The sequence below is a fragment of the Arachis duranensis genome, chromosome 6 (genome assembly GCF_000817695.3).
Source record: "Arachis duranensis cultivar V14167 chromosome 6, aradu.V14167.gnm2.J7QH, whole genome shotgun sequence".
NCBI classification, from domain to species: Eukaryota; Viridiplantae; Streptophyta; class Magnoliopsida; order Fabales; family Fabaceae; genus Arachis; species Arachis duranensis.
Genome location: NC_029777.3, coordinates 34,891,608 through 34,916,750, shown reverse-complemented (window position 1 = coordinate 34,916,750; position 25,143 = coordinate 34,891,608). Strand labels below are relative to the sequence as shown.

The following is a 25,143-nucleotide window of genomic DNA, read 5'->3' as shown; positions in this document are numbered from 1 at the left end:
CCGACTGTGGAGACACTGCCACCAGCCCACCATTGTTCCTGACAGATGGCACCGAGGACGGTGCAAATCCTTAAGTGTGGGGAGGTCGGTCAGTACCTGACTTCCATAGGTAATTTTTCTTCCCTAAACACCAATAAATTAGGATATTTAGTTAGTTTTTCTTTCTTTTGTAGAATAGGATAAATTACATAGCAATAGATTAGTTGCATGCATGTTTTACTTGATTGAAAAGACAATAAGTTTCTTCTAAAACTCTATCTTTGGAACAAAATTTCACTAATTTTAATTAAAACTCTTATGTTAAATTTGCTTGAAGTTGTATTTGGAACATGATTTTTAAAGCTAAAGAACACACAACCTGTGAGAATTGAGCCTTTATGCATGGTTACATTATTTTCCCATTATTTGTTTTATTCTTGTGTGTTTACTTCTCTATGATTGTAACCTATATTTTGTTCCATCCTATATGTCCAATGTTTAATATATTTATATGCTGCATATGATTGAGGCCATTAATTCTTTAGCTCACTTATCCAAATTAAGCCTACCCTTTCAATTTCCTTTGTTAGCCACTTTGAGCCTTTAAATCCCATTTGTTCTATAGTTTACCACATTACTAGCCTTAAGCGGAAAAATAATTATATACCCCAATTTGAATCTTTGGTTAGCTTAAGATAGAATTGTGTGTGCTAATTAAGTATGGGAAATTGTGGGAACAAAAGATAATAAGGGGATATGTCATGATAATATAATGGGAATTTGGACACCTACTCATGTGAAACTATAAAAAAAAATCCATGTGCATTAATAAGCTATGTTTAAAAAAATATTCAATAAATAAATAAGGGGACAAAATTACCCCAATGTTGAGTTAAGAATTCAAAGGTCAATGCATGTATGATAGAATTAAAATAAACAGTTGATATATGAGTATAGATGTTAAAGAGAATTCTGGGTAGCTAGGTACGAACTCCATAGTTATATAAAATATATAGGTTATGTTAGAGTTTGAGTTAATTAAAGATTCAATTTATAAGCTCACTTAACCATATATGTATCCTTACCCTTACCTTGGCCCCGTTACAACCTTGAAAAGACCTCATGATGTTGCATTGGTATATTAAATGTTGTTGATTGATTAGGAAAAGAACAAAATTTAGGGAGCATGATTAGAGAGGGATAGAGTGATTACCCTATACACTGGAAAGATTAGAATATACATACATCATCAATGAGGGTTCAATGCTTAAAATTCTATGTTCCCTGGTTTCATGAGCTACCTTCTTGCATTTTTATCTGTTCTTACTATATGAGAATTGAATTAGTGGAGCTTGATTTGTAGTTGTTTTGAAGAGCTTATTTATTCTTGATCAAGTGGACAAGAATCATATAGTTGCATTCACATATATAGGTTGCATTGTATTACATGAGTTTTTACATGTTCCTACTCAATTATTTTATCTCCTTCAACTAAGCACGAGGACATGCTAATGTTTAAATGTGGGGAGGTTGATAAACCACTATTTTATGGTTTATAATGTGTTTAATTGTGTGGTTTTATCATGATCTTTACCCACTTATTCATATAATTAACATGCATTTATATTTCCTTCCTAAAATTATTACATGATTTGAAAACTTACTTCCTAGAGACTTTTAATTAGGTATTTTAATTCTCCTTTATCCAATTCGATGCCGTATCTGTGTGTTAAGTGTTTCAGGCTTTATAGGGCATGAATGAATTGGAGATTGGAAAGGAAGTTTGCAAAAATGGAAGGAATACAAGAAATTAAGGAGATGACCAACGAGAAATGACGCGGCCGCATGGCTCACGCGACCGCGCGAATGAGAGGAAATCGCAGTGACGCGGCCGCATGGCTCACGCGACCGCACGGATTGGAAAAGCATAAGTGACGCGGAGGCATGGACGACACGCCCGCGTGGGAAAGCAAAACGCCGAATGACGCGCCCACATGAATGACGCGACCGCGTGGCGTGCACGATCTGCAGAATTTCAGAAGTCACTGGCAGAGTTTCTGGGCCAGATTTCAATCCAGTTTTCGGCCTAGAAACACAGACTAGAGCCAGGGAACATGTAGAAACAGAGAGAACAATTCATTCCACTTAATTTTTAGTTTTAGATCTGAATTGGCTCCTCCCTTAGGTTTTTATCACTTGACATTCATAATTAGGATTTTTGGAAGATTTTGCTTTTTAGCTTTGAGAAGAGGCCACCTCCGGTACTAGTCATTATACTTTGCTATTTACTTTTTACTTATTCTTCCATATCATTATTCTCTCTAGAGTTGACATTGGATTGTTTTCACAAGTTATTAATATAGAATAATATTTTTATTTAATCCCTTTTCATCTTTTATTTATCATGTCTTCCTTTAATTCTTTTTTATATGTTATGAGTTCTACATTCACAATGAGCGAGTAGTTCCCTAACTTGATGGGGAGTTGATTGAAAGGAACCCTTGAGTTGGGATGCTTGAAAGGATAATTATAATTAGGTTCATTGTTGGAATGCCCTCTATTCATAGACACTAATCCTTTTCAATGAGTGGATTGGGACTTATGAATAGAAACAGCATTCCAACGTGTTTGACTCTCCCTTACCTAGTAAGGGGTAACTAAACAGAGCAACCTTCAATTATCAATCAATCTGGAGAGTATTTCAACAAGAATAGGGCTTCCAACTAATCTACTCCCAGTCAAGGTTTTTATTTAGAATTAATTAAATTCTCTATTTTAATTTCCTGTTTATCAACTCAACCATTTTTGAAAACACCTGATTGATAAAATAGCACATCTCTCTGCAACTCGTTGGGAGACGACCTGGGATTCATACTCCCATTATTTTAATTTTAATCTTTGTGACAACCCTTTTTAAATTGATAAGTGGATTTTCGGCTGGTTAAGGACTGTACTTGCAATGTATTTCTATTAATAATTTCTTAACTTGCCAGTTTCCGCCACGTCAGATATATAATTCAAATTTTGACAATTCTTGAAAATTGTATTTTCTCATAAGATTCAATCGGACAGGACTAGTTTGGATAATGGCATATAATCCAATTTGAGGACTACTTTTGAATCTTATGAGGAACTGAATCAATTTTTGTACTTAACCTCTTTAATTAATTAATTACCAAGAAATTGGCAATTGATTGATCGAAGAGAAATTGAGGAACCAAGAGACAAGAAATCGATTATTTAAGATTTGTCACGAAACAATCTTTGCTTGCTTTAGAATAGAGAAAACAAAGTTTGATTTTTCCAAGGACTTAAACATCTCCGAAACCCTTGCTGTCCCATCATATGTTCTTTTCCTATTCAACAATTACAGCCTTTGAAGCATTAAACCTTTAAGATTCCAGTATTCAAGCTTTCTAGGATTTTCAACAAGATTTTAGTAACCATCAATTCCAAGTTCTATTGATCTAATTAGTTATTTAACTCGATATTTGCGTGTTCAATCATTCAATGTTCGTGAGAACGATATCCACTCACTGTGGTATTACTTAAATGATCCGGTGTACTTGCTGGTATCCGTGAACTTTATTTTTTGCTCATCAATTCTTTTACTGAGTGTTGGGGAGGGTGAGTCATGCATTATGGAAGAAGAGAAGAACGCGTGTTTCTGGGAAGAAAGACGAAAGCTACGTGTGTCTTAGTATGTGTGTATGTGTGGCTGACTTTAGGATTAGGATTAGAGTAAAATGCGTATTAGTAGTGTAACAATTTTTTAAAATCTTTAGGTTAAAACAATGATTTGGGATCGATTATAATACCAAAAAATTATTCTGAAAACATATAAAATTTGATTTATCAACATAATAAATTCAAATAATTATTCCTAATTTAAAATCTAAAATAACTAAATTATCATTTTTTATAAAATATAATTTAGAAAAATACGAGTTGTTACATTTTCTATGTTCAATAAAGTACGAGGTAAGATCATCTTGATGAATTCCTCTTTTTATTTGTGCGCGCGCTCTGTCAGTGCAAGTACCAGCTCTTACACAAACTTGTAAGAAAATTTCAAAAGTTAAGAGTATATTCCATTTCATTAGAAAGCATGTTTGACTTGTTTGGTTAAGGAGTCTGTTTGTGTATATTGTCTCTAAATGTGGTAGCTAGAGCTCATTATCAATGTAGGAATTGTTCGAACACTATAAGAAAATAACCTTTCTGCCACGCTTTAAAAGCGTGCCAAAAAGTACAAAAAAGCATGCCGATAGCTTTTCGCCACACTTTTTGAGCTATCGGCACGCTTTTGAAAAGGTCACATCCGCCAGCGTGCCGGTTGTTCTATCGCCACACTTTTGTGGATCTATCGGCACGCTTTTTTTGTTGGCACGCTTTCATCTCTCGCGACGCTTAAAAAGCGTGGACATAGGTCGTAACCTATAGGTACGCTTAAAAGACATACCGAAAAGTGCACATATCGCCACACTTTTAAAACGTCCCAGATTGTTTGCTTTGGGTACTCTTTAAAAGCGTGCCGATAGGAGAAGATATGGCTACACTTTTTAAGCGTGCCAATAGGGTAAACATATGGCTATGCTCCAAAAGCGTGATAATTTATAAATACGAAAAGATACGGCTACGCTTAGAAAACGTGCCAATAGATGAGGATATGGGTACTCTTTCAAAGCGCGCTGGTTGCCAAGTTATGGCCACACTTTTTAAGCGTGCTTGTTGAGCCCAAAATTAAGATATAGCCACCCTTTTTAAGCATGCCCATAAGTTTGGTCACATTTTTTTTCATTAATCTTCCTAATACTTCGTGCAAAATTCATATATAATTTTAAAATCATAAACAAAAATAAAATTATATATATTGAACTAATCCAACAAATATATAAACTTCTCCATAAAAAAAGCATACATATAAAACTTGTCACCACAAAAGTAGGCTTTGATGATAAAGTACCAAAACATAAAGTCATAACAAGTAAATGAGAATTGTAATTCCAACAAGTGTCACATATCTTCTTCTTTTATGTACTTAGTTACAAAATATCAAATTTCATGAGTAGTGTGATCATCCATTATGAGCTCCATTGTTTTTATCATTGCCCTGCAGAATTTTAAATAATCTTGTGTTAGTGCATGTTATAAAGGCGACTTCAATTAAGTCCAACAAATCTAATTCCAAATCCAAATTGATTAAACATGAAAATGGCAAGGCAACTTTAATTAGGTCCCGCAATATTGTATATTCATCCATTAGAACAAAAAACACATATCAAATACAAAAGAAATAGTCCCTATACAAGGTCACAACCATATATGCTCCCCTTGGCACTTTTTTATCTAGCACCATTGATAACATACCTATATCCTAATTCAACAGATACTTTATTTAAATAGAAACTAAGAAAAATAAAAGATCATCTTCTGCAATAAATTGAATTGAACACATACTTATTTCATTCTATTTATCCACGAAAATTGAAAGAAAAACTCATGCGAAGCAGCAAATTAAGCAATCAACAGTATATATTCAGCTTAAAAGTAGAAATAAGGAAGGAAACTTGCCAAGGCCAACAAATAGATGAGAAGATAAAGCATAGAAAATCACTCATAGCTAAACATAAAATATAGTAATTAGGGAGTAATTAGCTATTTGGTAAACCTTCCTTAGTTACTATGATAGGTCGTGGGTTCAGATTTGATTCCATGATTAGCAAAGGCTTAATTAAACAAAGGAGAAATTAATGCTAAATCTAGTTGAAAAAGCAAAGGTTAAATACTGGTGTCTCCATAGCAAGTCTTTTTACGGATCTTCAGAAATAAATAAGAGGAAGCTACGTTTGTACCCATTCCAATGTATGTATAGTAGTACTCATGTATTTAATTGCTAATAATATTATAATTGATAAATAATATAATCCATGAAATTTAAATATAAGGTAACAAGCTAGGGTCCATAGCAATGGGTCCTTTGCAAAGGCATATCAACCTTCTAAGTTCTAACTATTAGTGTGTTTTTTTTTCTCTCACTTTCTGACTTAGATTTAAAAACAAACAAGAAAAGAAGAATTGTTAAATTTGTGGCAATGGAAGCTCAAGAGTTGTTTGAGCAGCAGCAAGACAATAATGCCCCTAGTTCTGAGCATTTCATGGTTGAGTAATTCTTTGATTTCTCGAACGAAGAAGCAGCTACAGCCCCGTTTATCCCCAACACCACCACCACCAACTCCACCCACTCCTCCCCCACTAGCCTTGACAGCATCATTTTATACAAATCTGAACCTCCCTTAGTTACTTTTGGCCATGTCAATGATTTATTTTTGTTTTGTTAGCTGGTTAAACAAGGTTGTTCTTTTGGCAGAGTGTAAACTCATAATGGATGAATCAACAGTACATATTCAGCCATAAACATAAATTCAACATGAAAAATAAAATTCTATAATCTAAATCAAGGGAATGACAATAATACAAGGTTAGGACAGTTACTTACATCATCAGTTGGTGGAATTACAGTTGCTCGAGAGGAGTGAGGAGTATTTCTTGGTCTACTACTTGAGGCATCCAAAAGAGAATTTTGGGTTGCTTGCACTAAGGCTGCTACCTCTTCATCACTCATTTCAGGATTGAGTTGGTGCAACATCACATTTAATAGACCACAAACACCGTCCATCTTCTTTTCTAATGATGAGACCTTATCATTGTATTCAACCTTCACTTGGCAAATCTCCTCATCCTTTCTAAGAGAGCTTCTTGTAACTGAAGTCCCATAACAACGAACTCGACCTAGTTGGTCCTTTCCTAGAACTGCTACAAATGCATCCTCATGATTTTCCCCTGCCTCTACATGGCTTTGAAGTTCATTCTACCAAAAGTAACAACAACAAAAAAATACAAAGTCACATTAACTTAATATAAATACAAATCTATCTAGCATTTATATTGTACAAATCCAAATACAAATACAAAATAACTCACAATTATTGTTTGTGTTTTAGCATCAATTTTTTTCATTTTTACTTGTGCGAGTTGCTGTGAAAACTTCAGCCTTTGATGACTCTTCATTGTTCTCTTTAGAGTCACGCTAGAGTATGAAGAGAAAAATTTACATGAAGCATACTAACTAGACAATATAACATGGATATAAAGGAGAAATCACAAAAAAATAAGTTATGTTACCAGCTGCTTGCGCACTATTGCAAAATTTGTGGATCCCATTCGGTAAGGACATATTTGCTTTGACCTATTTTCAGTATTCTTAACAGACATAGCCTAAATATAAACATGAAAAAGAGATATTATTCTTAACGGACATATTTTCCTCATAGCCTAAATATAAACATGAAAAAGAGATATTATTCTTAATGGACACATTTTCTTTCTCTTTGAAAATCATATCACCTTCTTTTGAAATGCCAAGTCTAATAAAAAAAATCAAGGATAGCTAGAAGAAATAGAAGACATAACATTACCTTGATAGCGGGAAGACTCCAATACCGAATTAACTTGCGAAACTAAAATTCAAGAATATCTAATGGTTAGTTCTTTATCATTTCTTTCTTTGTGTTGTACTTTAAAAAATCTTCTTTTTTAATTTCACCCTTGTATTTTTTCCATGCAAGACAAAATCCCCGTATGACCCACGGCTTTGAACTTATTGGAAGAATGAACTTTTGCTATGCAACACAATACATTAGAATGCCAAAGGTTAGCATGCACAACATAACAAATAAATAAACTGTCCATAAAGGCATATTTGCATACATTGGCGTACTCCCACATGTCCTCTTTGATATTATCAGGCACACCATGCCAACTAGTGTATAGCAAAGTCACAAAACGGGGATTTCTAACTGTTGAACCCAAAAATTGGCCTAGGTTAGCTACGACCTCCTTGGTTGGATCAATAGGCTTCCCTGTAAAAACTCCACCTCCCGTCGATCATAATCAGTGGCATGAAGTTTTTCGCATAAGGTCTTGCCACGAGTTTTCTTTTTAGTGCCTAAGTCCAATTAGAATAACAGAATTTTAACTCTACCTAATTGAAAAGTAATATAAGCTATAATTAGGCAATAAAAGAGATATGAAAAAGTACATTCATACTAGCTTGTCCTACGCTACCCTCAATATTTGCAGCATCTTGCTCATCTTTCTCATTTTCCTTATCTTCCTCGTCCTCAAAATTAATCCTATGCACCTTAAAATACATGTCAATACTCATTCCTTTTTTGTTTGATTCTATGCTCAACTCACTTGTATCTTCTCCCTCCTCATTAGAACTTGCATTATCTTGATCCATTGTATCATCTTCAATAGTTTTTTTATTCCTAGTTTTTAAGTTCCTTTCAGCTTGAAACATTGTCTCATTCCCACTTTGGGGGTTCTTTTCAGCAGCCTTTGAATTATTCCCATTACCTTCACATTCTTGAAAAAGTGAGTTTGGTTGGACCTTCTTTTTCTTCTTCGGAGCCCCAGTTTGCTCTTCAAATGCATCTTCCACTATTGTGATGGGTTATATTCTTGTTGGATCTTTTGGGCCTTGAGCTTGCAACCTAGCTTTCTTATTGTCAGCCATGATCTTCTCTCTCTTAATATTATATTGTTGTAGCATTTCAGCACTTGACTTAACTTGCATAACCTCAAAAGAATAATTTTTTTTTGGACTTTTCTGTTTCATGTTCTTTTGACCTAAGGTAATTACTCTTTTTCTTTTAGTGATCTCCCCTTTCTCCATTCTGCACACATAAGAAATAAGAAGAAAAAATGTAATTCTATTAATTAAATAAACATAATCAGCACAAGCAAGTAACTAAAAAAGCAAAACAACCAACAAAAGTAATTCATTTAGAATACTACCAAAAAATGCAAAGATAAACACATGTCAAGATGAATCGGAATCAACATCCTCCATGTACTTATCATATTCACTTTCCTCGTCTTCCTCACAACGTTGCTTGGCAAACAAGTTTGGAGCCATATCTATGATGGTAGCTCATAGATCATTTCTCACTAGATCAACTTTACCATTATCATTTGGAAGACTTGGAATCATTTTAGGTTCACATGGCTCCCTTGCATATATTGTGGGGGATTCAGACTCAAAGTCGTCACTTATTCTAAATAAATCTCTCGAAATTGTTTTCATAACATAGTGTTTGTCACTCACATATGGGTCTTGCACACAAAAGCTTTGGTTTACTTGAGATGCTAGCACAAATAGTTCTTCTTGGTAGCATTTTTTACAGAAATACACATATGAGAGACCAAAGTGGTCTTTTGCAACTGTATGCCACTCACACGTAAATAGGACTGCTTTAAATTGGCCATAATAATCTAACTCAAACATATCAACTATTCTACCATAGTAGGTTATTTTTGCTTCAATTGGGTTCTTATCTTTCACACTAGCAAAACTAGGAGTCAATGCTTCTAATGTGACACCACTATTTTGGGTTTTACGTCTCGCATCACGGTGCCTTGTATGGAACCTATACCCGTTGAAAACAAAACTTGAAAATATTTTCACAACTCTATTTGGACCTCTAGCTAACCTTTTTGCCCAACCAAGCACATCTTTTTTCATGGCACAAATTTTAAACCATTCTGAGAATTGTTGACTATGATCTTTGGCTTTCTCCCACTTCGTTCTGCGTGGATTGTTATCATTAACTTGACTCTCATGCTCTCTGAAAATATCAAATATTCTTATCTGTTAGTAAGGTACGATGTTGTAATTGCAAACTAACAGATGATAATAAAGCAAACAAAATACCTCATGTAGAGTTCGATCTTATCATAGTTGTTCAGGATGTATGCATGCCCTTTTGCTTCTGATTTTTTTTCTAAGATGAACACAGTTTCCATTTTTCCACCCAAGGGACATCCTTTGTTTGGAAACAAACTGGGATTTCACATCTCATCTGAAACACACTCATCATTGTTTCGAGGAATTCTATTGAATCTTGTCTGAACATCCTGATGCAAATATCTTGAGCAAAAGTTTATACACTCGTTAGCCAAATATCCTTTAGCAATGGACCCCTCTGGATGATTTCTGTTACAAACATACAATTGTAGTGTGTACATATACCATTCAACAGGGTACATCCAACAATATTGAACTGGACTACCTAACCTCACTTCATTTGCCACATGAATAGGTAAGTGCACCATTATGTCAAAAAAGCTTGGATGAAAAATTCTCTCGAGCTGGTATAATGTCTCAACAATCTCTGCTTCTAAGTTTACCACCTCAGCTAGGCTAATTACCTTCTGATATACCCGGCGAATAAATGAGCATAATCGAACTAGAGCGATGGCAACATGGTCAGGAAGTATGCTCATGATTGGTACTTGCAACAAGTAATGTAACATGAAATGAGCAGCATGGGTCTTGTAACCTGAATCTTCTTTTGTTTGTTGCACACATTGAGAGATGTTGGAAGCACTTCCGTCTGGTAATTTTGCCCCTTTCATCACACCACAAAAGATTATTTTCTTTGCTGAAGTCATTGAGAAGCATGCATTTTCTAACATAGTTTTTTTTTCATCCTTCGTATCTTTCGACTGAAGGTTTTTCCTGATACCCATGTCTTCAAGGTCAAAACGAGCAGCTGCATGATCTTTTGTCTTTCCGGGAATATCCAATAGAGTTTCTATTATGCTATCAACTATGTTCTTTTCTATGTGCATGACATCAAGGTTATGTCTAAACATGTTGTACTTCCAATATGGTAATTCGAAAAATATTGATCGCCTTTTCCAGTTTGATAGCCCATTCTTTGATCTCTTTTGCTTCTTCCAAAAAGAGTTATCTAGCTCATGCAATATGTCAAATACAGCTATTCCCTCTAACAACGGGGGTGGAGACCGAAGTTTAGTTTTTCCATTGAAAGATCTTTTGTTATGCCTCCACGGGTGACTCATGGGTAAAAATCTTTGATGATCCATATAAACAGTCTTGTGACTATGTTTCAAATAGATAGAAGAAGTGTCATCATTAAAACACGGACAAGCCAGTTTTCCCTTTGTACTCCAGCCAGATAACATAGCATACGCAGGGAAGTCATTAATTGTCCATAAAAGACATGCTCTCATGTTGAATGTTTTGTTTTTTGAAGAGTCATATGTTTCTACACCTGACTCCCACAGTTCTTTTAATTCTTCAATAAGCGGTTGAAGAAAGACATCAATGTCATTTCCCGGTGATTGTGGTCTATGAATGGGTAAAGAGAGCATAAGATAACCAGGCTTCATTCTCATCCAAAGGGGTAGATTGTACACCATCAGAACAACAGGCCATGTACTATGTATACTGTTCAAAATTCGAAACGGATTGAACCCGTTGCTTGCTAAGCTTAGTCTCACATTACGAGGCTCCTTCGCAAAATCTTCATGTCGACTGTCAAATGCTTTCCATTCACCATCAGCAAGATGCCTTAATGAGCCATTTTTATCACGCTCATTATGATGCCAAGACATAGCTTCAACCGTCCTTGTGCACTTGAAAAGTCTTTGAAGTCTAGGAATCAAAGGGAAATGCCTTAGAGTTTTCATAGCAACTTTACGAGACTTTCTTGATGAGGTTACATCATCCTCTACCATAACGGGACGCTCAACATAACGGGATGATCTACAGACATGGCACGATACGTCATTCTCATGCCCGTTTTGATACAACATGGAGTCATTAGGACATGCATCGAACTTTTGGTAGTCAAGACCCAAATTCTTTATCATATTCTTGGTTTTATCAAAAGAAGTAGGGGTATTCAAATATGACATTCCTTTTTTTAATAATTCTAAGAGAGAAGTGAACGACGCGTTACTCCAATCATGCAAGCATTTTAAGAGGTAAAGACGGATAGTAAAAGATAATCTTGTGAATCCTTTACACCCAGGGTATAGTTCTTGGCTTGCCTCGTCCCCCAATTTATAAAATTCCTTTGTATATTCGTCGGGCCCTGTATTTTGTCCATCAAATTATGTAGTATCTCTGAATCTATCTCGTAACAGCTCATCAATGTTATCATTACAGTTATATTCACCGTCTGTGTCACTGTCAACATCCATAGCAACAAGTGATTCTCCATTATTAAACCACCGCCTATAACCTTCTACAAATCCACGGCATATTAAATGGTTATACCCGTCATCTCTCTTTAACTAAAGTCTATTAGAACACTTTTTACATGGGCATTGAATTTCTTCCCCTTGAGGAATTCCCGCTGATTAAGCAAAATTTAAAAACCTTTCTACAACGAGTTGATATTCTTTCAAATGACGGGACGTATCCATCCAATTCTTGGAGACATCCATCGAAAACCTATGTATTTCAAATAGATAGCTAAGTTCCTGTTCTAAAGTCCTTAATTAACGTTAGTCTCACTAACTGCAAATCTAGCTTCCTATGTAACTAATAAGAGACAATGTTTCCCAACCTCCAAAATACTTTGAAGATAACTAACAAAAACTATCAAAGAAAATTGAGTTTTAGCAATTCTTAAAGAAATCCTTGAAGTGATTGCCTCGAGAAAGCACTTAAGTAGTATACATAATTTGAATAACAAATTAAGTAGTATACATAACATGAATAACAAATTATACGAGGTTAGGACATAGAGAACCACGATCACATGACCTCCAATGATAGAGGTTCTATTACAAAACAAATAAGTTACAACAACTTAACATTCATTAGCGTAGTTTCCTCTAAAGAAGCTGTCAGAATTTTTAAAATTAAACTAAAATAAAGATAGTCAACTAGCACCGCAGAAACTAAATCCATACCCTAGCAGCAACAGCAGTACTACAGCAAAAGCAAACCAAGAGAGATGGCAGCGGCAACAGCAGCAAAAAGACAACTACTAAAATCTTGTAATAAAAAAAATAGACTTAAATCAATACTAATAAGATTCAGTAGCAACCAAGCAAACACAAGATTCAATTCAAGCATACAAACACAGAGTTTTCAATTTTGCTATTGTATATATTGATTAGTATATGACATGGCAAACAAAGGTAGAAAAAAGTAAATACTAGTTTTATGTAATGATATATGCAGGTTCTGTTTGGACAACAGCCTTGATCGTAACAAGGCCAAAGGGAAGATAGTTGTGTGCATGAGAGGGGAAGGAGGAAGAATAAGAAAGGAATTAGAAGTTGAAAGAGCTGGTGGTGTTGGTTTCATCCTAGGAAACAATGAACTACTTGGGAATGATCTATCAAGTGACGCTCACTTCATTCCTTCCACTCAAGTGTCCTATCACAATGTTTCAAAACTCATTCACTACATCAATTCTTCTTCTAATCCAATGGTATATATTCTACCCGAAATAACTGTCATGAATACCAAACCAGCACCCTCAGTGGCCTCATTCTCTAGCAAGGGGTCAAGTGTAATTGACCCTAATATTCTCAAGGTGACCCTTCACTATATTTAATTTTATCTAACTCTATTATGTAGAGAGTAACATACTAACATACTTTTTTATTTTGCAGCTGGGACAACAGACAACACAGGAAATCCTTTAAGTGTTTAACTGATGAAACTGGTAATTCTGCAACCCCATTTGCAATTGGTGCTGGACACTTCAACCCTGTAAAGGTAGCAGATCCTAAACTTGTTAATGAAACATCATTAGAAGCTGTAACAAAAATGAAGATGGCAATTAATTCAAATAGAATTAAATCTATAAGTCCCTACATTATATATAATTTACTGAGACAAGTGATTTATGAAAGGTAAATTAAAAAAAATATTAAAATAGTATAAAAAGGAATAAATGAAGCTGCAGAATCTCTGATTCCACTCTTAGACGAAGCACAAGATATTATTCCACCGCAACTCCAACCCAAAACACCCCTTAGGCAGAGTGAAAATGACGTTGACGAAAGAGAGAGAAGATTGTGAGGCTATACATAGAGAGAGAGTAAATGAGTAATGTGTGTGAGTCCATACGTCCATGGTCCAAGGGGGTGATGTTTATATAAGCAAGCTAGAGCATCCTCACAAACCTAACTCATCACATGCCATTTTAATTATTAATCATACACATGTACCATTAACACACACACACACACACTTCACATCCATCTTTCTTTCTTCGTTTCTTCTTCTCTATAGCAAGCAATAATTAGTCAAAATGACTGAGGCCAAAGCAGTTGAAGCTGCAACTAACAACAACACTAACCACCTTGCAGATTTCGATCCTCACAAGAAGAAGCCTAAAAGGAACAAGTATGCTTTTGCTTGTGCCATTTTGGCTTCCATGACTTCAATCTTACTTGGCTACGGTCAGCACTCACCGCTTTCATTTCCTACCTGCCTTCTAATCTTACTTGTTTCACTTTTGAGCCTATTTGACTTCCTATCCCCTGCATCTTGTTACAAAGAATTAAAGAAAACTAGGCCTAGTTACACTTTGTTTCTCTTGTCCTTTCTTCTTCATTGTTTCAAGAGAAAATTAAAAAAAATCGTTTATTCCAAGGGAAGAATAAAACTAAATACTATACCACACATGTGCTAGCTGAAAAAATTAATTAAAATTATTGAAATTGAAAAAAATAAAAAGACTTGTATTATCCAGTTATTCAAAATTTTGAGAAAGGGTAAAATATATATATATATATATATAGCATGCTAAAATCTTTATTTTTGGTTTAATTTAGTGTAATTATTTTTATGTTATGGTTGCAGATTTTGGTGTGATGAGTGGAGCAACAATCTACATAAAAAGGGACCTTAAAGTTTCTGACGTCCATTTTGAACTAAACAAGAAGAGAAAAAGGTGCTTAGTTAGTTAACTAAATTTCAATTAGAAAGAACACAAAATGACAAAGAAGGACAAAGCAATTTGTGGTTTCAAAAAACTTAAAATAGAACCATTCAGTTAAAAGGAGAGCAGAGAATATATTCAAAAGATAATGTATGCAAAGGAAAGCAACTGAATACATTAAACCAAAAAAAGAAGGGAAACAGAAGTGAGGATCAAGAAACAAACAAACAATATCTTCAAACTTAAGCAACAAATGTCAGAACAGAACAGAACGGAACAGAACTGAACTTAACTTAACTGAAGAAGCTAAATAAAAAAAAGAAAAAAAAGAAGAAGAAGGAAAATTACCTGAATATAGGAACTGACTCAGTAGGAGAAACATTATATAGTATTTTACACATCTTTCCATGATTTAAAAAAAAAAAAAGAGATAGAGATTAATACCCCAAGCCTAAGGGGTGTTTCGGGTTGGAGTTGCGGTGGATTATATCTTGTGCTTTGTTTAAAAGTGGAATCAAAGTCGCTATTTTGCTATTTTATAATATTGCACATTAGTTAAAACAGCAGAAAATAGTAGAAATCATTCAATAAAAAGCAAGCGCTAACCACTAATCAATTCAATAAAGCAGCTGAAAACATTATTCAATAATCATCCAATTTTCTTGATTACAAATTAAAATAGCAAGAGTCACCATTAATCAATAAAACAGCAGAAAACATTCAATAATCATCTATTTTACAAATTAAAACAACAACACAGCAAGAGCTAATCACTAATCAATTCAATAAAAAGTTAACAGCAGAAAACATTCCATTAATCATCCCATTTTCTTGATTAATTTCTAAATGAAGCATTTTAAAAAAAACGAAGATGGAGCACAACTAATCACTAACCTTCGAGCAGCACGGTGAGCAGAACTGCAACAGAGAAGCGAGCAGAACTGCGACAGAGAAGCGAGCAGAACCGCGACAGTGAAGCGAGCAGAACCACGACAGAGAAGCAAGCAGAACTGCGACAGAGAGAAGCGAGCAGAACCGCGACCAGAACGGCGAGAAGGACAACAAGCAAAACAGCAAGGGTTGCGATCTTGAGCGCAAAGGGTTTCGACCTTGAGTGCGAAGAGTTGCGATCTTCGCTAACACAACGATGAAGGAGATGAATGCAATGAAGGCTGGGTGCGATGAAGGGCAGTGATGAAGATGGATGAACGACGCCAAGGCTGGGTTTGAGAAGATAAAGCTGACGGCGCCTTAGCTTTTAGCGTTTGAAAGTGAATTTTTACTGTTTCATTATTTTTAGTTAGTGTGTTGTTGTTATCATTTTTAGTTAAAAGTGAATTTGGTAACAACGTAAAGTTAGTGTGTGTTGTTGTTATCAATTTTAGGGTAAAATTTGATAACTTAGGAAAAAAAGGTTAAGTGTGGGAAAAATAGGTGGAAACTAAATTTTAGGGGAGGAAATTCTATCGGCACATTTTTTTTCGGCGCTAAAATAAACACGGTATAGTCACGCTTTTCAAGCGTGCCGGTTTTCCTCTATGGCCACGTCTTTTAAGTATGACAAAAAAAAGTGGCCAAATTTTTAATCAGCGACAACCCTTGTAAAAACGTGCCGATTTCTCTTTATAGCCACGCTTTTCAAGCGTGGCAGTAAAAAAGCGTGACCAAATTTTAAATAAGTGACCACCCTCGTAAAAGCCTGCCGATTTCCTCTATGGCCACGCTTTTTAAGCGTAGCGTAAAAAAGCGTGGTTAAATCTCATATCAGTGTTCACCCTCGCAAAAGCGTGGCCATTGACTACTTTTGGACACACTTTTAAAGCGTGGCAAGAAAAAAGTGTGCCGACAAACCTTTTTTCTTGTAGTGGAATAAGATTGTGTGATTTGAGCAGGGATGGAAATGAGAGGTATCAAAGATGTATTTGACTATGAAGCTAAGAAGCAAAAGTTATCCTCTTCCATGTCTCAAGAAGTTGTTGACTAGGTGGGGCGTGAAATTCAGTAGGCATTGGCAACTATCTAGTCACCAAATAGCACCTCAACCCCTATATTGATTCAAAGTCTGTTCTCACATATCTAAGTCAAAGTTTAATGCTATTATAGTACTTAAACAACTATAAGGACCACAGAAGGAACTGAGCATAAGTCTTTCCAAGTACCAAAAACTCCTTCAAAAATATTTAAACGCCAACGTATCAAGGCTTACAGAAACGTTGATTTTGATAATCACATTGTGAATCAGATCACTGCAAGCCACTTTTACTATTAAGGCTTATTTGATCTTGGAGATAGAGCATAATAAATGAGGCTCGAAAGTCAGTCGCAGTTCAGAAAAATGCATCTGATTCTTGAAGCTATGAGGGTTAGAAATCTCTAGCCTGCTCTGACATGGATCTCTGCCAACCAGGATAAACTTGTCAAGATTAGTTTATCTTTCTCCTTTCGCTTCCCTCAACAAGGATGACTTACAAAATATTATGGGTTGCCTCTTGTATGCAGGAAGGTTTGAGAGCTCCCCTTATTCTGATTAAGTGTGTCTGTTAAGCATGCAAGAAAATTCAAATGATTTTATAGTTCTGATTAGAGCATGAACTTTGCTACTCAAAAAAGGCTAGATCGATATGACGTTTATTTTAGTATCTTTAAGGAGTAATGTTTATTCAATGCAAAGCCAAGCTACAAATTAGGTGGTGATACATGATTTTTGTTGGTGGCTATTTTTCTTTCTTAATGACATCTGATATTAGAGAATGAAACAATATGTTGATTTATTGCATTTCATTTTATATTTTTATTTTGATATTCTATAAGTGTAAAGTTATTTATACCATCAACCAATCATGCACACACATACGAATAATTTTTATTATAATTATTGCAAGTGTCAAACACCTTTAGTTATATCGTGATTTATGGTTGAGCTACATAGCAGAATTTAATTAGAATTTAATTTTTAAATTTGTCAATAAGTTTTAATATTTAATCTGTTCCCAACTGCTAAAAGCAATCTTTCCTTTAGATTGCATTAGGTGGTTACTATTCACATGAGTTTTTCAATATATATGGTGATTTGAGGCAAATTTGTCAATTGCGGCTCTGGCCTCTCAAGAAAGTACTGGTGGAGCATTAGCTAATGACATGACTAGCTTCATTATTCCATTACTGGATTTTGTCCCTGACAAGAGGCCAATAACGACTCCATGTCTTACTCATCCATGGTTGAGCGCTGGACCTCAAATTCTCAAACCTTTATCGATTATTGTGCAACTGACGGCCAAAGATGGAGAAAAGGCTGAGCTAGAAGCTGTGGAAGTTGGCATTTGGAACATGGTTATTGATGGAGCTCCAAAGACAGTTGAAGTGTCCCATATAGGAATTAATTTGAAGAGAAGAGCTAATTAGGATTTTAAAAGTTGTAATTTTCATATTTAAATTGGCTGCAATAATAAATTTTGGACTTACGGGTGGACATGATTTGGATTTTTAAAAATTCAAATTACATCCACTTTAGAATCAGTTTTATGGTTTTTGAAATCAAATTGAAACTAGATTAAAGAAAAAAATCGGTTTTAAATCGGTTTGGAAAATTAAAAAATGTTTTCAAATTGGTTTTGAACTTTAAATTCAGTTTTACTTACAAACTGGTTATAAATTCGATTATCTAAAAATTAAATTTAAAAGTTCGGTTTTAAATCCAATTTTTCTAAAAATCTTGTTTTAAACTAGATTTTTTAATTAAAAAACCAGGTTTTAGAAATTCAATTTCCAAATCATATTTTTTCTGTTAAAAATCTAGTTTTAAAATTGATTTTTTGTTGTAAATTTTGAAATTTAATATTTTTCTAAAAAGGTAAAATTAATATTAAAGTCTTTTTATAGGCTCATTACACCTCAATTTTAGTTCTTTATAAATCTAACGACAATAATTAATCCATATAACAATTATACTAGTTCAACAAATGTTAGCATACTCGTACTTCATAGACTATCCAAGTTTAAAGTTTAAACACCTTGCAATAACACTTCAAGGTTAGAAAATAAAAAGTGTAGAAGTTCTTCTTCAATAAACACACAAAAAGAAAGCAATACAATTTAGAAGCATTCCCTATCTTTTGTTTCTCAAACAAGCTACTCGAAGAAACAAAAATGCCTCCAAAAACTCAAATTCGTATTTTTCCTACAGATCAAGAATTAATTATGTTGGTTAGATCACTAGCAAATAAGATAAATATATCTGCAAATAACAAAATATATTAAAGCATACCTAGTCATCACCAAGATGATCAATAGATACAACCATAGAATAAGCACCATCATTAGAAAAAAATATATCAGCCAAGAAAAACAAAAAAATTATCAAAGCAAAGGAGAAAAATAGCCAAAAACACAAAAATATAAAAATAAAATAAAATAAAATAAAATAATATGAATAAAATTTTATATCTTGATCAACTTGTTGAAGAACTTCACTATCATCACCATCTAAAGCTAAGAAAACATATTCCTTCAACCAATCTCCTGTGCACACTAAGACCTCCACCATTCTAAGTGTCAAGGAATTACAGTATAGATCGAGAACTCTTCTTCCAATACTAAATGCAGACTTTGAAGCTACCATAGAAACAGGTATAACCAATATCTCGCAAGCCATATTTTCAAGAATTGGAAAACAAGTTGAGTTGATCTTCTACCAATTTAGGATATCGAACTTGTGAGAGTACAGCTCGCATTCTTCTTGTAAATATCTATAAAGTTCAGAAATTGTATTTGTTTTACGACCTGTTGCATGTAGAAAAATCCTATGCCATGAACATCGGTATTAATTTTGCTATCTTGAACATCTTGCGTATCAGCTTCACTTGCTTCCTCATAACCTTGGTATTGCTGATAAAGTAACTTTATGTACTTAGAAAACTTTGACTTCAATTTGTCCCCCTTTTTTTCTCCAAATAAGTAATCCAAAAATTAATTGACATACTCAATTTTTTGCATTGGGTTAAGTATGACAACAACCAATAACAATATATTCACCAAATCAGGATTACCCTAGTACTTCTTATACTTAACCCTCATCTTTTCCACCATTGACAAAGTACCGAATCAACAGAATGATCACAGGAATGAAGAATACATCATCTAATTACAAGCACTTCTTTCACATACATATCACTGGTAACATATAAGGTAGCAGAATACAGTGGCATCACTGAACACTCACAAAAATGGTACAATTGACTCATCATACTCCCAGTCTAAATCAAAAGGCACACCTCTCCCTTTTCCTCTACGTAACTCTTGTGTATATGTGTTGTCTTTCAATGCAAGTAACTCAAGTACTTTACGGTGCTTCAAATCTATCTCTAACATTTGAAAGGTAGAGTTTCACCTAGTCACAACATTCATACAAGGCAAGCCTTTATATTGAATTTTTTTCTAGTTTAACACACTTTTGAAACCTAGTGGCTCTAAATGAGGAAGATCTGGCATATTTTACTGTACTACGAATCCTTATGACTGATTCATCAATCTCTTTTAATCCTTCTTTGACAATTAAGTTTAGAATATTTGCACAACATCCCATGTGAATAAATTCACCATTAAAAAAAATGCTATTCCAAGAACTTAATTGCTACTTCAGATATTTAATTGCAACATTATTAGATGATGCATTATCAACTGTCACATTAAATATCCGATTCAAATTTCAATTATTTAAACAAGATTCAATCGTCGCTCCTATGACCTCTCCTAAATGACTTGTCACTTGACAAAAATTAAGTATTCTCTTAAGTAATTTCAATCCAAATTCACAAAATGTACTGTCAAGCTCATATAAGTAAAATTTTAAATTGAAGTCACTTGACAAAAATTAAGTATTCTCTTAAGTAATTTCAATCCAAATTCACAAAATGTACTGTCAAGCTCATATAAGTAAAATTTTAAATTGAAGTCAAAGTGTCAGTTGTTAGATGCACTACTAGAAATAAGGTTTTTTCGGACGAAAATTCCAAACAAAATTCGGACAAATTTGAGACAAATGTTGAACAATTTTTAGTTGAGATATTGGAATAATATATTCTATCCTAAATTTGTCTAAATTTTGTCCCAAATTTTGGCGCCAAAATTTTTTTGGATGGCACTAAAATTTTAATACAGATTAGCAACACATTTTGGACAAAAACTATAATTCGTCCGTATTCCATCTTAATATGCGCAATAACTTCAGACGGATTTGGGACGCATTTTGAAAAATGTTAATTATATCCCAAATTTATCTATAATTAGTCTTAAATGCTTTTACTATAGCTAACCCTTCGAAATAGCTAAAATTTTTTTCCCACAAATTTGGGATGAAAATAACATCATTTATAAATTCTGTTTGAAAGTGCATCAGTTTTCAAACGAATTTTAAATGTTTATTGAAAAATTTTAACATTTAGTATAAAAATATTATTTATATTTTAGATTACTCTATTATTTTTTAATTTATTCTTTTAATTATACACTTTATAATAATTCAAAATTTAATTTTGTAAAAAAAATTAAGATAAAGTGTTTCATATAAGATTAAGATATATTAAAAATTAAAAAAAGAAAATACAAATGAATACATTTTATAGTGCACTTTTTCATACTATTCAGTTTGATCTTCGTCCTCATTGTTCTCGTCCTCGTCTTAATCTTCATCCTTGTCCTCGTCCTCATCCCTAATTGTCTCATCATCATCATCATCATGATCATCATCATCATCATCATCATCATCATCATCTTTATATCTTGTACTATCGTATCCAATAAATCAATAATAGTGTCAATATCATTTGAGATAAGATTCATGGCTGCACTAAATTCTTTGTCATCTAAATAACGAATTTTGTATTCACCAGCCAAACAACCAGGCAAATTAAAAATAGACAAAGTTGGTTGCATTGAATCATCACCCTCATCATTTTGCTTTGTGTCGATGCTAGTTTGGTTAAAATGTACTCACAAAAGTGAGAAATCTCCTCAATTAGGTATGATTCAATGATAGATCTTTCAACATGTGCTTTGTTCTTGACCTTTTTCTTAAGATGATGGAGAAATCTGTCGTAAAAAATTCATAACAAAAATCAAACAACAAACAATTGGATTAATAAAATAGTAAAAAGAAATTTGAGAATAAATATAGAGGTGTGACTAAGGTACATATCAAAAGGATACATCCATCTATATTGCACAGGACCACCAAGCAATGCTTCAAATGGCAAATGAATAGGTAGATGTTCCATTGAGTCAAAAAATCCAGGAAGAAAAATACGTTCTAACTTGCATAGCACAATTGGAATATTTTCTTCAAGTTTATTGAGAACATCTTCTCGTAATGATGTTGAGCATAAATCTCGAAAAAATTGACTTAACTCTGTTATTGACTTCCATATCTGCTTTGGCAATGAACTAAAAACAATTGGGAGTAAACGTTCCATAAATATATGACAATCATGACTTTTCATTCATAATAACTTGTCCTCCTTCATGTCAACACATCTCCCTAAATTTGAAACATATTCATCAGGCATTCTTAATTCTTGCAGGTATACATCAATCCTAGTTTTGGAATTACGAGGAGGGATAATCATGGATAAAAATATGTAAGGAGTTTCATGCACATAGAAGGAGGCAGGTTATAAGGAGTGACAATTATTGGCCAACATGAATATTGTTTACCAAATTGACCAAAAGGGGTGAATCAATCAGCACATAATCTTAGTCTAACATTGCGTGGTTCTTGAGAAAATTGTGGATGTTTTCTATCAAAATACTTCCATACTTTTGAATTCGATGGATGCTCAAGAACTTCTTTAAACTCGTGATCAAAATGACATCGCATGTGAGATGTTGTGTGCATTGAAGCATAGAGTCTTCTTAAACGAGGTATAAGTGATAAATAGTGCATTCGTTTCAAAGGCACTTCTTTACCCTTTTTACCTATCTTGTACCTTGGAGAATGACAAAATTTACATTCCTTTCTTGATATATCATTCTTCTTGTAATATAGCATACAACCATTAATGCAACAATCAATTTTATTGCTTTCCATGCCAAGTTTTGATACTAGCTTCTTTGCTTCATAAAAATTAGAGACGAGTTATCCTTAGGCATCACTTCCTTCATAGCTTTCACGAAATCATCAAAGATTTGTTGAGATACATTCCCTTTAGCTTTTATACTCAACATTTTAACTGCCATTGATAATTCTGAATGACTAACACATCCCTCAAATAATGGGCACTGAGTAGACTGTAATAAATCATAAAATTTTCTAGCTTCTGCATTCGAAGGCTCCTCCATGTGTTCTTCAAATTGACTCATCAATTTTGGTCCAGCAGCATCAACCACCATAGATTCATACGAATTTCTATTGGCACACTAGCATGTGGAGAAGAACATGTGCCTTCTTGATTATCATGATCTACATTCAAATACAACGGACTCTCTCCATGTGAATCCCAACACCAGTACCTTGGCATGAAACCATATTTATATAAATCTAGTGAAACCTCATCCGGAGGTGAGAAAATTTTATTTTTATGTTTGTTGTAAGGACATCTAAGTACACCGCCATCAAGTACAAATTGAGGTTGTTTTGTAACATAATCAATAAAATGTCGAACACCATTGACAAAATCCTGCCATAATCCTTTATAACATAATCAATAAAATGTCGAACACCGCCATCATAGTCTACATATAAAGCATATTAAAAGATAGATTAATAATCAATAAAATGTCGAACACTGCCATCATAGTCTACATATAAAGCATATTAAAAGTTAGATTAATAAAATTATACCTTTGTGAGATAACCAACTATGAGTATAATCAATTTAATTTTATAAAATTATAATATTATATTTTGATAAATAACAATCATCTCAAAATTTATAAGGAATAAGTCGCATACATAAAATTACTGAGATAACACAAATAAAATATATATTAAAATTAGAACAAAAATAAGCTTGCAAAAGATCTTGTTTATTAAAAGACTAACATTTTACAAATTAAATAGAAGAACTAACAAATTTTCACATGCGGTGCATACAATAATTGATTTTAATTGCATAATTAATTATATGTTTTTATTCAATTAAAAAAAATTATCTACATTACATAAAAAGGATCAATAATTCAATGTGTTGGCCTATTATTTATAAAATTTCAATTATCATAAACTGATTAATTCATCGGCATAAAAAGTTTGTCTAGACACATATTTGTATTTCAAATTAGTTTTTCTCCTTTTCTCCTTCTTTCAGACGTTCGTTATGATGGCAGTTTTCTAGTATTTTGTCAGTAAAATAGAAACTATAAAATATCATGTCTTATGGGCAGAGAAAGGTCAATCTTTATATATGTCATTACTATTAATCTAATACGTCTATCAAACATTAACATCAATAGATAAGATTAAGTTATTAACAATTTATAAATAACTACAATTACGCTAAGATAGAAGTTTATATTATAATGAACTTCTAACATTCTCGCACTTGGCCTAAGTGTATTCACATTTTCATACATTACATAATTACTTTAATATAGTAAAATACTTTGTGTGAGTTATGGCAGTCATATATTTAAATATGAAATGCATTTCTTTTTATATATTACAATCACTAGTATCTTACTACACAAGCTACATAAATAACATAAAATTTTATATCGGTCCCATAAAGTTTCTCGATCATTATATTATAACTGATATAATAATATTACTTAAAATAAAAACAAGAAACTATCAACGTTCAAAAAACACATAAATAAACATAATGAGCTCAAAGTGTTAACATCATTCAAAAGAACTAAGACCTATTTTATGTATAAATTCTGTACATGTCTTTGGTTGTTTAGTCAATGAATCAATAATCACAAGTTTTGTTATTACATGTTCTATGGACACTCTTTATTTCTGAACTTCCTCCTTAATGCCAAAGTACTTTATTTTCATATATTTGGCACCTTTAGAGTATCTATCATTTTTGGAAAAAAATATTACTGCAGAGTTATCACAATAAATTTTGAATCGCCTAGCAATTAAGTCAATTATGGCAAGTCTTGAAATAAAATTACATAGCCATAAATCTTGATATCTAACTTCAAAACATGCTACAAAATTTGCCTCCATGATAGCCATGTTGCCACAATACTTTGTTTAGATCTTTTCCATGATAGGGTAGTTTCTCCAAATAAGAATAAGTATCCAAATGTAGACTTTCTTGTGTTAGCACATTCACCAAAACCTGAATCTAAATAACTAATTACTTCTAATTGGTTAGACCTTTTGTACATGAGCATATAAGTTTTTATACCTTAAAGATACCTTAAAACTTTTTCTGCA

At 33.4% G+C, this 25,143-nt stretch overlaps 1 protein-coding gene across 1 annotated transcript; it reads right to left on the bottom strand.

Moving 5' to 3' along the window:
- Window positions 1–4,994: 4,994 nt before the first annotated feature.
- LOC127748457 (uncharacterized) lies at window positions 4,995–19,413 on the bottom strand. Its single transcript, XM_052263010.1, has 5 exons — window positions 19,216–19,413; window positions 15,657–16,017; window positions 13,471–13,583; window positions 6,479–6,850; window positions 4,995–5,092 (listed from the first exon to the last, which is right to left on the bottom strand). The coding sequence occupies exons 1-5, from the start codon at window positions 19,411–19,413 to the stop codon at window positions 5,057–5,059; spliced, it is 1,080 nt and encodes a 359-aa protein (XP_052118970.1). The 3' UTR covers window positions 4,995–5,056.
- Between the last annotated feature and the right edge of the window lie 5,730 nt (window positions 19,414–25,143).